This window comes from Podarcis bocagei (genome assembly GCF_964188305.1).
Source record: "Podarcis bocagei genome assembly, chromosome: 3".
Taxonomy (NCBI): domain Eukaryota; kingdom Metazoa; phylum Chordata; class Lepidosauria; order Squamata; family Lacertidae; genus Podarcis; species Podarcis bocagei.
In genome coordinates, this window is record NC_138127.1 from 83,149,343 (window position 1) to 83,163,311 (window position 13,969).

At 43.1% G+C, this 13,969-nt stretch overlaps 1 protein-coding gene across 7 annotated transcripts in view; it reads left to right on the forward strand.

Annotated features, from left to right (window-relative positions):
• Nucleotides 1–13,969, forward strand: part of LOC308582675 (spermatogenesis-associated protein 7-like) — a 65,895-nt gene that overhangs the window by 13,351 nt on the left and 38,575 nt on the right. For 6 of the 7 annotated variants that reach the window (XM_081186081.1, XM_081186085.1, XM_081186088.1 and 3 more), the window contains 2 exons: nt 4,001–4,093; nt 9,894–9,941. In XM_081186081.1, the coding sequence (XP_081042207.1) occupies nt 4,001–4,093; nt 9,894–9,941 (141 nt within the window). The remainder of the gene's footprint in view (nt 1–4,000; nt 4,094–9,893; nt 9,942–13,969) is intronic. The other variant, XM_081186086.1, reaches the window with a different exon arrangement.

Below are 13,969 nucleotides of genomic sequence, written 5' to 3' on the forward strand. Positions count from 1 at the left end.
TGTTTTACTTTTGGAGACCAACTGTTTTTTGAGGAAAGGGCTTTTAAATAATGCTGTGCAGTTTTTACTATCTTTGGTTTAATAGATTTGTTTTTATATTGTTTTAATTCTATTATAGTTCAATTACTTTTTAACTGTTATTATTATTATTAATATACCACCCTATACCCGCAGGTTTCAGGGCAGTTCACAAGGCAAAATTGCAATATAAAAACACAAAATACGTAATCAAAATATAAAGAGCCGAATAACCCCAAAAAAACACATTAAAATTGTTTAAAACAATTAATTTATTTTTATATAAAAAACAATTAAAAAGCAGTTTAAAAGAAAGTAAACAGTACACTCTGCTGCTAGGCAGCAGCAATCCTCTTGTAGTCTGTCAGGCCCTGCCCTGGGCCTGGTGGAGAGAGGCAGGAGCGGGACCCTCAGACTTTCAGCAAGTGTAATTATCCTTTATATGTTATTAGCCTTTTTGTCTTTCATTTGCGTAAGCCGCCTTGAGTCCTTGTCTGGGATATTAACAACAACAGCAGCAGCAACAACCTCAGTATTATCCAAGCTGACTGGCATCACTTCTCCAGAGTTTTCAACACCTACCTTTCCCCTGGAGATGTGAGAGATTGAACCTGGGACCTTCTGCATACAAAGCATGAGTTTTGCGGCGCTATGGCCTTTCCCAAATGAAACACGAGCCAAAGTGACTCATCCCATAATCCAGCTCCAAGCTTCCAGAAATGCCACTCATTTCCTGCTTTCCTGTACATGTTACTCATCCGTTCCAACCAGCAGGACTGGACTGCTGTGGCCACAAGTGCCGGTGCAAATGGGGAATGCATTCAGGAAAATTACTTTAATGGTACCACTTTCACTTGGAGTTGCCGGAAAGGGTTACTGTGACCCACACTGCCCATCACATATGGACACCCACTTCAGATTGCTTTTATCGCTGCCTTCCTACCAAATAAAAATGCTGGAGTCTAACACTGACAATTAACATTGCCCCTTGACTGCACAAAGCATTCAACAGTCAATCACTTTTACAGCTCCAGCTGTAACTGACCCAGTGAAATATCTGTGGGTGAGAGCCAGCGTTGTACCAGCAGACATGACAGACCTTGTCTTCCCCTTGCAGGCCCCCCATGCCCCTAATTCTCTCCAGGAGGGGGGTCACCCAGCCATCTGGAACAGATTGGGGGCACATGTGGGGGGTGCAGGGGGGATAAGAAAGTCCTGTTGGCATGAACAGAAGCCCATGAACCAAATGGACCCACACAGTTGGATATCACTCTATCTTTTTTTAAAAAAAAAAATTATTAGATTTTCCACAATAATAACAAAAACCACAAAGCAGAATGATACAGAAAAAAGAAGAAAAATACATCAATGATCGAAAAAAGGGGGGGAAAGGAACAATAAACAGATAAACAATAACAACAAACTGAATTCTTTACAAATCCAACCTTTTAAACATCTTGGTTGACTTCCTCTAGTCCCTCCCTCCAAGAAATATTATCAAAGGCCTTTTCAGGATCAATAAACATTAACATTGCTTTGCAATTTCTTTTCGCTTCCAGTGGATATCACTCTATCTTATCACTTACTTACTTACTTACTTACTTACTTACTTACTTACTTACTTACTTAGGTAGAGGGTTTGTAATATGGCTACCAAATTTTTTTCAATGAATCTGGGGACACCTTTTTTTCTTCTTCTTTTTTGAAGCTGAGTAGCAACAGGGAGTCAGTAGTGCGGATGGTGAGGCAAAAGACCCTGGGCCCAAGCACACATGCATATTGTATAAAGGTGCAAAGCCCTTCTTTCGCACCCTGTGAAGCTCTGAGTTTTTAAAAAACTGGGCAAAAACTAGCCAGCTCCCGTAACTTCTGAGCCTCCCCCGATCTCCTGCCCGCTTCCCCCTTTGTTTTGACTGATCGGGGGAGGCTCGGGAGTTGCGGGCGGGAGGCCATTGCCCAGTTTTTTTAAAAAAAACAACTCTGCGCATTTATGTTTCACAGGGTGTGAAAGAAGGGCTTTGCACCTTGCGTGACAGAGAAACTACATGCCTTGCGCCCCTCCTGGGCAACGGCTGCCCACCCATGACTCCCAAGCCTCCCCCGATCTGTCAAAACAAAGGGAGAAGGGGGCAGGAGATCTGTACCACCAGATGTCCCTTCTTCCCCCTCGGCAGTGGCAGCGGCAGCGGCAGCTAGCAGTGAGTAGCTCCTGAAGCCAGCCAGAGTCAACTGCATGCTGGCTCTGGGCTGCTGAGGCTGCCACTGCCGTGTTTCCCAGGGACAGATTTGCAAATCTGTGGACATTCTGGGGACGGAATTTGTCCGGGGCCAGATTTGCAAATCTGGGGACGGAATTTGTCTGGGGACAGATTTGCAAATCTAGTGACTGTCCCCAGGAACCGGGGACATCTGGTAACCCTAGTTTGTAACCTACTCTTCAGGTAAAAAGATTGGCTTACATACAATTAAAATAAGACCGTCCCTGCCCATAGGCTTACAATCTAAACACACACACACACACACACACACACACACACACACACACACGGGAGAAGGGACAGAGAGGGAAGATGAACAGATCTAATTTGGGCACCTACTATTAAACAGTTGTTCTTATAATAACCAGTTGGTGCAGCTGAGGGCTAGGAGGTTCCTGATACAGGTGGTCTTTCAGCAAAGCTAATGGAGTGAGCTCTGCTTCCCATCTCTCCCATGAAGCCAGCCGGATGCCCCCAGGTGATGGCTGAGGAAGAGGAAGCCTAATGGAGCAGGTCTGTCACTGAAGAGCCGGTGGGGTGAGCTCTGCTTCCCATCTCTGCAACTTCTGTTTCCAGCAGAAGACCATTGGTACTGGTAGGGCAGAATGCAAGGAGGCTGACAGGAGATTTTTTTAAATGCAGGCGTCAGGGACCTGACCTGGACCTCAGAGGAGGGCATAAGGTTAAAGCCTGCCTGTATTGCATGTCGGGGTTCCAATATGGATCATGCCCCTGCAGCTGCTACAGTGGTACCTCGTGTTAAGTACTTAATTCGTTCCGGAGGTCCGTTCTTAACCTGAAACTGTTCTTAACCTGAAGCACCACTTTAGCTAATGGGGCCTCCTGCTGCCGCTGCACCGCCAGAGCCCAATTTCTGTTCTTATCCTGAAGCAAAGTTCTTAACCTGAAGCACTATTTCTGGGTTAGTGGAGTGTGTAACCTGAAGCGTATGTAACCTGAAGCTTATGTAACCTGAGGTACCACTGTATTTGCATTTTAGGGAGTGGGGGAGAAGCTCTTACTGCAGTGAAGATCCACAATTCTCCAAGGTATATAAAACAAAACCTGAAGGAGAAAAAGAATATTGTCACTTGTTTTTATGCAACTGGCCCCATAGCAACCCTCAGCTACAGTTTAATTTAGTTTATGGTCAGCTAATGACCCTGTTTACAGGACTACAGTTACAGTTACATGATGACATCACATGTGATAAATATTTTAGAGTGACAACTTTGGAAAGCAGAAGTAATGGAAGAAGGTATTCAGATTTCCCGAACTTTTATATGTTTCTCACTTACTCATTTAATCTAAAAAACAAAGTCCTGGCTGCATATTTGTAGTGCAGTGAAAGTAGGCATGCATTCATTTATTTCTGCTTTTCCGCCTCCATCCCTTTTAAATCTTTCCAAATGAAGATGATATTGAAGATTAAACAACAGCAAGCACCATGTTCTCATGAGAGCTTCAATGGCAGATGATACATAAAAATTGTGATTTAATAAGAATACAGAGAGAGAACTCATGCATTATTTATTGTAAACTGTAGTGACTGAGTAATCAAACAGGAGTAGAGAAGCTATGCTGAATTATGACTTATCTTGCTTCAGATTTCTCATACAGTGTATTTCTTTGTGTAAGAATCCAGATCTTTCAAAATAAATGAATGTGCAAGATACTTCTTAAACCCATTGACTGAAAAAACTTTTTGTTTTTTGTTTTCTTAGCCTTTTCTCCCAGTTCTTCATGCAAGTTGTCAAGCCAGTACATCATTCAAGATCACATGTCTACACATTACAGAAAATTGCTATCTGCCAAAGGTATTTGGACTGTCAAATAATAAGTGTGCCCATCAAGCTGATAGCTACAATCACATAACGGGACTTGTTTCTTTGGCGGTTGACTGGCATCTTAGCAACTGGCAGAAAAACTTAGGCCTAAGAGAGTATTTCTCAAATGCAAAACAAGAGTGTGAGAGTAATTTCTAAGGGATCACGTTTCCAAACATTATGTCTAAAAATCTTAAATACATATTGAGATTTGAGTTTTAATTCCCTGTTTTGTCTAGCAAGTGAGGTAGTCACTACTTAGAACAGGGATGGGGAAACTGTGGTCCTCCAGGCGTTGTTGGGCTTCATCAACCCCAGCCAGCATGGTTAGAGATGGTAAAGGTAAAGGACCCCTGGGCAGTTAAGTCCAGTCAAATTTGATTTTGGGGTGCAGCACTTTCTCCACTTTCTCCATTTTCAGGCCAAGGGAGCCAGTGTTTGTCCACCGACAGTTTTCTGGGTCATGTGGCCAGCATGACTAAACCGCTTCTGGTGCAACAGAACACTGTGACGGAAGCCAAAGCACACGGAAATGCTGTTTACCTTCCAGCCACAGCGGGAAAAATAATAATAATAAAAAAATTTATTTATATTCCGCCCTCTCCAGCCGAAGCCGGGCTCAGGGTGGCTAACAACAATAAAACAGTACAACAGTGCGACACAACACAACACTCTAAAATCATTCATTATAAAATTAATTTAAATTAAACCAATGGTAACCATTGGGCCAGAGCTCCGTGAAGATTGCCGAAGGAGGGAGTCAGGCTGTGCCCTAGCCAAAGGCCTGGTGGAACAGCTCTGTCTTGCAGGCCCTGCGGAACGATGTCAAGTCAAGATGTCAAGGTACCTATTTATCAACTCATACTGGTATGCTTTCATACTACTAGGTTGGCAGGAGCTGGGGGAAAAGCAGAGACATCACCTTGCTGACAAAGGTCTGCATAGTTAAAGCTATGGTTTTCCAGTAGTGATGTATGGAAGTGAAGAAGAAGGGTTTGGATTTGATATTCCACTTTATCACTACCCTAAGGAGTCTCAAAGCGGCTAACAATCTCCTTTCCCTTCCTCCCCCACAACAAACACTCTGTGAGGTGAGTGGGGCTGAGAGACTTCAGAGAAGTGTGACTCGCCCAAGGTCACCCAGCAGCTGCATGTGGAGGAGGGGGAAGCGAACCCGGTTCACCAGATTACAAGTCCACCACTGGACCATAAAGAAGGCTGATTGCCGAAGAATTGATGCTTTTGGATTATGGTGCTGTAGGAGACTCTTGAGAGTCCCATGGACGGCAAGAAGACCAAACCTATCCATTCTGAAGGAAATCAGCCCTGAGTGCTCACTGGAAGGACAAATCCTGAAGCTGAGTCTCCAATACATTGGCCACCTCATGAGAAGAGAAGACTCCCTGGAAAAGACCCTGATGTTGGGAAAGATGGAGGGCACAAGGAGAAGGGGACGACAGAGGACGAGATGGCTGGACAGTGTTCTCGAAGCTACCAACATGAGTTTGACCAAACTGTGGGAGGCAGTGGAAGACAGGAGTGCTTGGCGTGCTCTGGTCCATGGGATCACGAAGAGTCAGACACGACTAAATGACTAAACAACAACAACAACAAAGGTGAGCAGCACCTTATCTCTGCTCTCTGCCCCCACATTGTGAAGAAAGAAGAGGTTCCCAACAGAACATGAAGGAACTAATTCAAGGACTCGCATGACCTTCAGCCAATTCTTTCAGTCCATTACATTCCTTGAAGCCGAAGCCAAAATTTATAGGGACGAATTCTTCACACGCCAGGACCTCGGATGGAAGATCTCATTTGTCCAAATCAACTTCAAGTCTTACTTTCTCTCCCACGTTGAAACTGCTCACTGGAACAAACTCTAGCATGCTCTTTTTAAGCTGCAAACCTTTTTACACAGAGTGGCAAGTCGCAGCTACATCTGACCCAGGTTTCAGGCATTCAGAAGAAATCTCCCTCAAAGCTCAGTTCTGAGCATTTAAACTCTGCACAGAGTCATTTGAAAGAATCAAAGCACAAAATTAAAATCTGTGAAGGATTTCTTTTCATGCATTGCAAATCTTTTCCACCAGTTCCCTACTGGGCTAAACAGGGGAAATGGAGAAAAATAGCAGGCATGCTTAAATAAAAGCCCTGCATGTGAAAATATAGGTAGTGCACTGCTTATGACTCCCCCCCCATAATGCTATTGTATCCCTGAGGTGCGGGTATTGAAATAGCCAAACTAACATTCATTGTTCCCTTAGGTATTCTGGTTTTATTATGAGTTGTATCATGCCTAAGAACAGAAAACATTCATCTTGAATGGAAAGGTTTTGCTTTCACTCCCCAGCTCATTTACTGACATATTTTGGATTAGAGAGGCATTTTCCTTCCAGTCAGGTTGTCTTATTTCGATCCTGGGGATTTCACATTATCCTGAAGTTTGACTCCAAGAGCCCACCTGCTGTGCCTTAGTAAGCAGATAGCTTGTTGTATATATGTGTAACTCGGGAGATGCAAAGCTAATTTGAAACAATTTTCTAAATTATAAATATATATAACAGATTCCATGCATCCATGTAATCTGACCCTACCAAAGAACAGTAGTTCTGAGGTGGGCTTGAGCAACACCTGGTGATTTCTGACAAGGATAAGGTGGCTGTTGCTGGAGCAACTGAGGAGGACTCCCATCGATGCATGTGTTTGCTTGGGAACCATTTGTCTAAACAGGTCTGCAGAATAAACCCTTCTGTACAGTACTCTTGATTTCTCAGGGCTCTTAGCAGCCAATTTGTAGGCAGAACAGCGAGGCTTTGATTAGAATGGAAGAAGAGGAAGGTTGGGATTTTGTTATCTCAGGAGGTTCCATACTAGCTGAATATCAAAACAAACAAAAAGTTTGCCGACCCTGAAAAAGTAACAAGCTAGCAATATTCTAAGTATGTGCGGTTTCAAAACTTTAGTGTCTAAAACTACCAGCCCACAGCCTACCCTACAGGACTGTTGTGAAGATAAAAGTGGGGAAGGGGAAGACAATTGTTATGTACTGAGTTGAAAAGGATCCAGAATGCAGCAGTCTGATTGGTCCTAGAACAATAGGATCCAGAATGCAGCAGTCTGATTGGTCCACAGGAGCCACCCAATCCAGCTCCAGGTGGAAGTGAATCCGCAACCTGATTCTGAGAATCTCAGAATTAGCCAATCACGTGGGGCCCATTGTGTAAATAATGTATATAAAGCAGACATTCTAGGGGAACTTCCATTCCTCCTCACCACTATGAGCTGAATAAAGAGCATGAAATCCACTCTCAACTCCGAGTATATTTCAACAATGCAGCCTTGAGCTCCTGGGAGGAAAATCAAGATGCAAATATACAACAACGAACAACAAGTATGTGCAGTTTCACGACGCTCAGCAAAACATATGTACACACAAAACATTCTCCCTATATGTATGTGTGTTCATATGTGTATGTTAAAATTCTTATAGGCTATACGAAATGCAGTATATCCTTGTGTAGAGCCTATAAGAATTTTAACATAAGGTGTTTAACTATTTTATGGTTGTATTTGCTGATTCATTGTGGAATGCTCTCCCCAGGATGCTCGCCTGTTATTTATTTATTTCATAAAATCTATTCACCGCTTGATTGTAAAAAAACAAAAACCCTCAAAGATAAAATAGTATATGCAAGAAAAATTAAAAACCCTGTATTAAGGGAGTTACTTCTGAGTAAAACATCCCCAAACCAGCCAGTTGTGTTTTAATCTGCAAAAGCTGGAACACTTGAGGAGTGATTGAAATAATGTGGACACAAGAAAAATGCTTTAACGAACATACCCCAATATTATCCACCATATTCGCCTACATTCCCTGCTGCTGTAAGGTGGCCCCCTTCTGTGTCCCAGGTGGTGGTGGTCAACACTTTTTCCACTGTCTGCCTAGCAACGGTGATTAAGTATCCTTAGCAGTGGTGCTGCCTACCAAGTGTCAAAGCATCAGAGTTGCTTCCACATGTTCTAACTTTCTTCAGAAACATTTGGCTGACATACTTAAAAACACACACACACACACACACCTAAAAATGAAGAGTCTGGGGTCCCTGCTCTACCCCCTGTATGCAGCCCTGGAAACATTTAATTGAGAGCAAACCCCTCTGATGTTCGCTTGACCTTACATTCAAGTGAGTGCAACAAAATAATCAGCTGGTGTAAATCACAAGCCCAGTGACTACAGGGAGCTGAAAGTCTTCTGCTCTTTCAGCTGGCTAAGGCATACCACTGCTGTTGTTTGCTCATAGGAATAGAGTAAAGATATCAGAATACCTTGCATTGCCCAAACTCAGGAAGTATTCTGCTTGCAGTCATTGAGGTGTTAAACACACCCAAAGGAAGAAAGCCATTCAGAATATAAGGGATTTGACCCTTTGGCTTTCTGATGTGTTGAATACACTTTCTGTATGCTCTAGCCAAGTTGTGGCTGAAGTTATTAATTTGGATGTTTGGTCCTATATTAAAAATAATATATTGAAGGTCTCTCCCCCCCCCTTAATGCATGATATACTATTTACTCAGTTAATTACTAAGGTAACAGCTGGAGGTTTTTTTAAAATGTATTTTTTATTAAAGATTTCTTACAAAAGTATGTGCAATGTCTCTTTTTTCAAGTTACGTTTTCTACAGATCAGTTTCATTTGTTGAGACATTAGTGTTACATTAGGAAGAAAAGGGGGAAGAGGTGGAGGGGGCCATGGTGGGTGTGGGTGGGATCAGGTAGCGATGTTTCTATTTTACTTAACGTATGCATGGGGTTTTGCATCTGCGTCGCTTGTGCAGGTTCTCTTTGATATTCGCTTGTGTTCCTTTGGTGGTGAGAGAAGTTGGGGTTGGCATAGGGTGTGGTTGTTTGTGATTGGCTGTGGTGATCTTTGTTTTCAAGTGTGAGTGGGGTGGGTGGGTGTTTTGGATCAGGTTAGCCATATTGATTTGTATGTTGTTGATGGATTTTTGTCATTGTCTTGTTGGGCTGTGTATTTTATAAAGGGGAGCCATACGGGGGTGAAGGCATCTTCCTCTATTTGTCCTCACACCAGTTTCAGTTCATTGGTTAATTTTTCTAGTAAGGCTGTTTCCCGTACTATTTGGTACCATTGGTCCATACTTATTCCTGACAGGTCCCTCCAGTGTCTGGTTTTGATGTTTATGGCTGCTGAGAGTAGGTGGGTTATGAGTTCTTTGTGATGTGAGTGGGCATTATTATCTTGGAAGAAGGTAACAGCTGAGTTGAGATGTTGAAAGATAACCTTATCACATCAATGTCACATGCAATGCTTAATCTTTTAAAATGCAGGGCTCCAGCAGTTGTTCATGGTAATGAGATGGAGCCATGCAAACATCTTAACCATGAGCACACTATCTCTGTTTCAAGCATTAAACTAAACCTGTGTAGGGAGCATGATGCTATGCACCCCAGGTCACATTCGTTCCTCCATATGCAGCCTTAGCCACCAAAATTTTAAGCTACAGCTGAGGATTTGGCCTCATAATCAACGAAGAAGAAATAGAAACCTACCACAAATAATTTCCTCTTTTATATATCCCATATTGCGGTTAGATTTCTAAATAAAAGGTTTAGAGAAGGAGGTTACTTAAGAGCACACTTTTAATTGAATCCAGACTTTCAACAACCCTATCGCTTAGAAGCAGGTCATTCATTACTCTTTCCTGTAATTTGAAAGCAAAATACTGAAAACATAGATAAACAACTTTTTGTTTTGTTTTGTTAATTCAGCTGCTGTTGATTCATCTGCTCCAAAGAGTTTGAACACGAGCATTAAATGTAAGTATAACTTGTTTTGCTTTCAAAATAACGTCTGGCTTCACCTTGTTTGGTCTGGAAATATTTGCTTTGGATGATCCCTCTCGTTCTCTCCTAAAACCTTCATGCCATTTCCCCCAAACCACAATAGTTTCAGCATCCCATACAGCACTGACCTGTTGGCAAAGAAAAATAGTACTGTCCGTTACTTTAGTATTGTCTGTGTTGTGTGGGAAGGGTGCTGTTGCATCTGAATTATTTGTATCAGTTCATTAAAGTATTCGGCTAACATGTATTTTAATAAAAAAATTCCTTCCTGTAGCACCTTAAAGACCAACTAAGTTAGTTCTTGGTATAAGCTTTCGTGTGCATGCACACTTCTCACAATAGTGGTAAAATCCAAAAATCTAAGCACAAACTGATTTTTCAAGTTTAAGGCTGCAATCCATTATAAGACATTCATTTATAAGCACAGGTGCATTCCTTTGTACCCCAACACCCCCTATAGGCAGGAAGTGATTCGTTTAGATACATTGAACCTCCCTGTTGAAAAAAATATATCATGGATTATACAAAAGATACGGATTTCAAGATTACTGCTTCAAAGTGCATTGAAACCTCTCGCACTCTTGGGGTGAATGAGATAAATCCAGACTTAAAAGCATTTACACCATGTTTTAAAAGAGAGGCGGGGACCCTTTTTTAGAGCATGAGGGCCGCGCTCTGTTGCGGATAAATTTCCAGGGGCCACATTCCGGTGCTGGGTGGGGGCACAGGGGAAGGTTGCAATGGATATGGCTTTGACCTTTGTATGTTATATTTCAATAGCACAAAATTCAGGAATGGTTACACTCACACCTCTCCATCCTCCCCTCCCCTCCATTCAGACAAGTGAGAGGTTCAAGGATACATTCCAGCCAGGCCAAAACATCCAGGGGCCAGTGGCGTAGCGTGGGTTGTCAGCACCCGGGGCAAGGCAAGTAATTTGCGCCCCCTAACCCGTGGATTTGCGCCCCCTAACCCTAACCCCCAGATGTTGCGCCCGGTGCGGCCGGCCCCCCCTGCACCCCCCATGCTACGCCACTGCCAGGGGCATGTCCTGGGGAGAAGGAACATGGCCTAGGGAGAGTTCCACAGGTCAGCTATAGCAGCACAATCCTATGCATGTCTATTTAAGATTCAGTGGCACCGCAGCCGTCTTCAGGCAGTCGCCCTCCCACCATTAACAATAGGGTGTAACCTGCCCCAGGTGTGCATAGGCTCCCTCTGTGATTTAGAATCTTAATCAGGCAGGGTTCTAACCAGAGGACAGGGAGCCTACTCCAGGCCATCCCTCCAGTTGTGTGGATGATGAGGGGGAAGGGCTGCCTCACTGGCCCCCGCACATGATTGTTAATCCCGGGAGGGCAAACACCTGAAAGGGGCTCAGGTTCAAGGGGATTTATTCCTATCTAAGTGTGTGTGTGTGTGTGTTAACTATGCGTCCACATATCAACTTTCCTGTGGTCTTTGTGTCACCTGTCTGACTAGTTAAATAATGCCGCTGCCACCAATGCGTTTGGCGCCATGATGGGGCAAAACCTCATTCATCAAACCCCCTTCATAGGGAGGTGTGCCTGTTCCCTATACACTGGTCACATTTGGACACCAACTGTGAAAATTTCCACTCACCCAGGCTTTTGAGAAAATCAACGTTTACTAAAATTTTGGCAGCTCGTATCCCATTGCACGTTTTTGTTGTTTTTTGTTGTTTTTGTTTTAGAAATATATTTTATTGCATAGATTGTGTTTTTATGCCGTTCACTGCCCTGAGCTCCCACGGGAGGAAAGCTGGTAGAGAAAAGAAATGAAATGAATAAAATTATTTAATTTTGTTGGTTATTTCCATAAAGAGCCTGCAGAAAGATGTGCAGATTGTAAGCAACAAATAAGAAATGGATGAAATGTTTTTTGCACGAAAAAGGATGGTGTGTGGAAGGGCCCCTGGGAGTATGATCCTAATTCTGGGGAGTGGAAAGAGGAAGCCATTTCATAATTCTACAGCCCTCTAGATTTTCTGGTTTGAATAAACTCCAAATGTCACAGTGGGTCCCATGCAAGCAGACCTCCCCCACCCCACTCCACATACAGAGTTACTACTGAATTCTGGGTTGGCTTCTGGACTTTATTAGCTACCCCTCGTATTACCTTCCAGATTCATTCTCATTACTGGGCAGATTATCTGCTGAGCAAGCATTCCTCCCAAAACAACATTCCTTGCAGAAGTGCCTTAGAATGATTAAAGAAGACCAGTCCTCCTTCTTATGAGAGAAACAGCAGGACTTGCATAGCATAGCGAAAAGGTGGCTGAGAAGAGAGGGAGAAGAATGTACGACATAGCAAATGTGTTGCTAGCTCTGCCCTTAATCTGGAAGTTAGTCTTAGCTCATTAAGTAGCTTGTTCGTCAATGGCATTGAATCTGCTCCTCTGCCTCTCCGCCGTCTGTGGCAGAACATGGGTTGCTTGACTCTTGTTGTGTCTCTATGGAAAAGCAAGTTAATTGGGGGGAATATTGTGGGTTTGTCTTATCTGCTGTCATTGCACCCATTGCAAGCCAAATCTATGGATATAGATGATGCAGGAGCAAATGGAGCATGTTCTTGGGCTGGATCTACACTGACCCTTTTATCGTTATTAGAACGATGTTAGATACATCATTCTGAAACATCACAGGGCATACTGGTAAATTTAAAATGTTCCTTACCTTGTTGCGTCCGTAACAATGCAGTTTCCCTATTGCCGGCTCCTGGTTGCTCTGTTAGAAGCAGAATGCAATGTGTCCATCTATGTTATGAAAATTATTCCTTAACCCTTCCTTAATGTTATAAACCATTAATGTAGATCCGCCCTATGTCCACCTCTAACCAATGGATACCACATCTAAATTTTCTCACTATACCTAAGAAGAGCAGCTGGCCCATGTCAATGTTTTACACAGCAATCCAAGCAAGAGGAAGCCAGAGTGATTGACGCCAAGGTAAATTATGCCGGTGGAGCTTCCTTGTTCCCAACTCCTTTCAGGAGCAGGGCTACTGCTGGCTGAGGTGGCCTGAACATGGCAGACGGGAAGCAAGACTTTCAAACAGAGTTTGACTTGTGCCACTCTTTTTGCCAAGTTAACTACTGTGGGATTGCCAGGTCATGTGGCCAAGCTGAAAGGGGACTGGAATGGGATAGGTCTCCCCTGCCCAGCCCCAGAACACCCCTCTTTTGAGACTTCAGCTCAGCCCTGGCTCATCTGCAATGGAGGTCCTACACTGGTCTACAGTGTCTCTGGCTTTAGCTGGTGTAGCTCAGCCAGAGATCTGCCTATTCCAAACCTCCCTCCTCCCAGCACATCTTGGGTTTTGATTTGATCCCTTACCCTCTAAGATCCTAGGCGGCAGATTTGCCATAGTTCCTTTCAAGGATAGGTGCTATCCTTGTAATCATTTGAGATTTTGAATCGGTGTCTCCCATTCTTCTGCTGTAGATTTTATCAGTGAGTTAGATCAGTGGTTCTCAAACTTTTTTTTTTAATCTGGGCCACACTTTCAAAATAAAAATTTGCTTGACCCACAACAATTTTTTTTATATAAGAAATACATTGGAAAACAAAAAGAAATAACTCCTAGCAGTGCTGGATTTTTAACACAGAACACTACTTTATAATATGATCATGGGACAGCCAGAAAGTATAAAACAATGCAGCTACATAAGAACATGAATCATTTTCAAAATATAATATTGATTGTCCTTGAATCTTCCCGACACATTTGCCACCCTCTCCTGCCACACCCATGTGGTGTGCCACATCCTTTGAGAATCACTGGATTAGGTGATTCACAATGTGTTTCCTGGTTCATTCTTTGAGGCCACATTGAGTATTTTACTTCACGGGCCTATTACTGAACAGGTGGCAAGATATCTGAATGTTGTCACATCGCTGAGATTTGCTATGATTGTTAATTCCTAGCATGTCAACGCTAGTGATTAATAACTTGTTCTGCTGAGGTTATGCATTTGTACT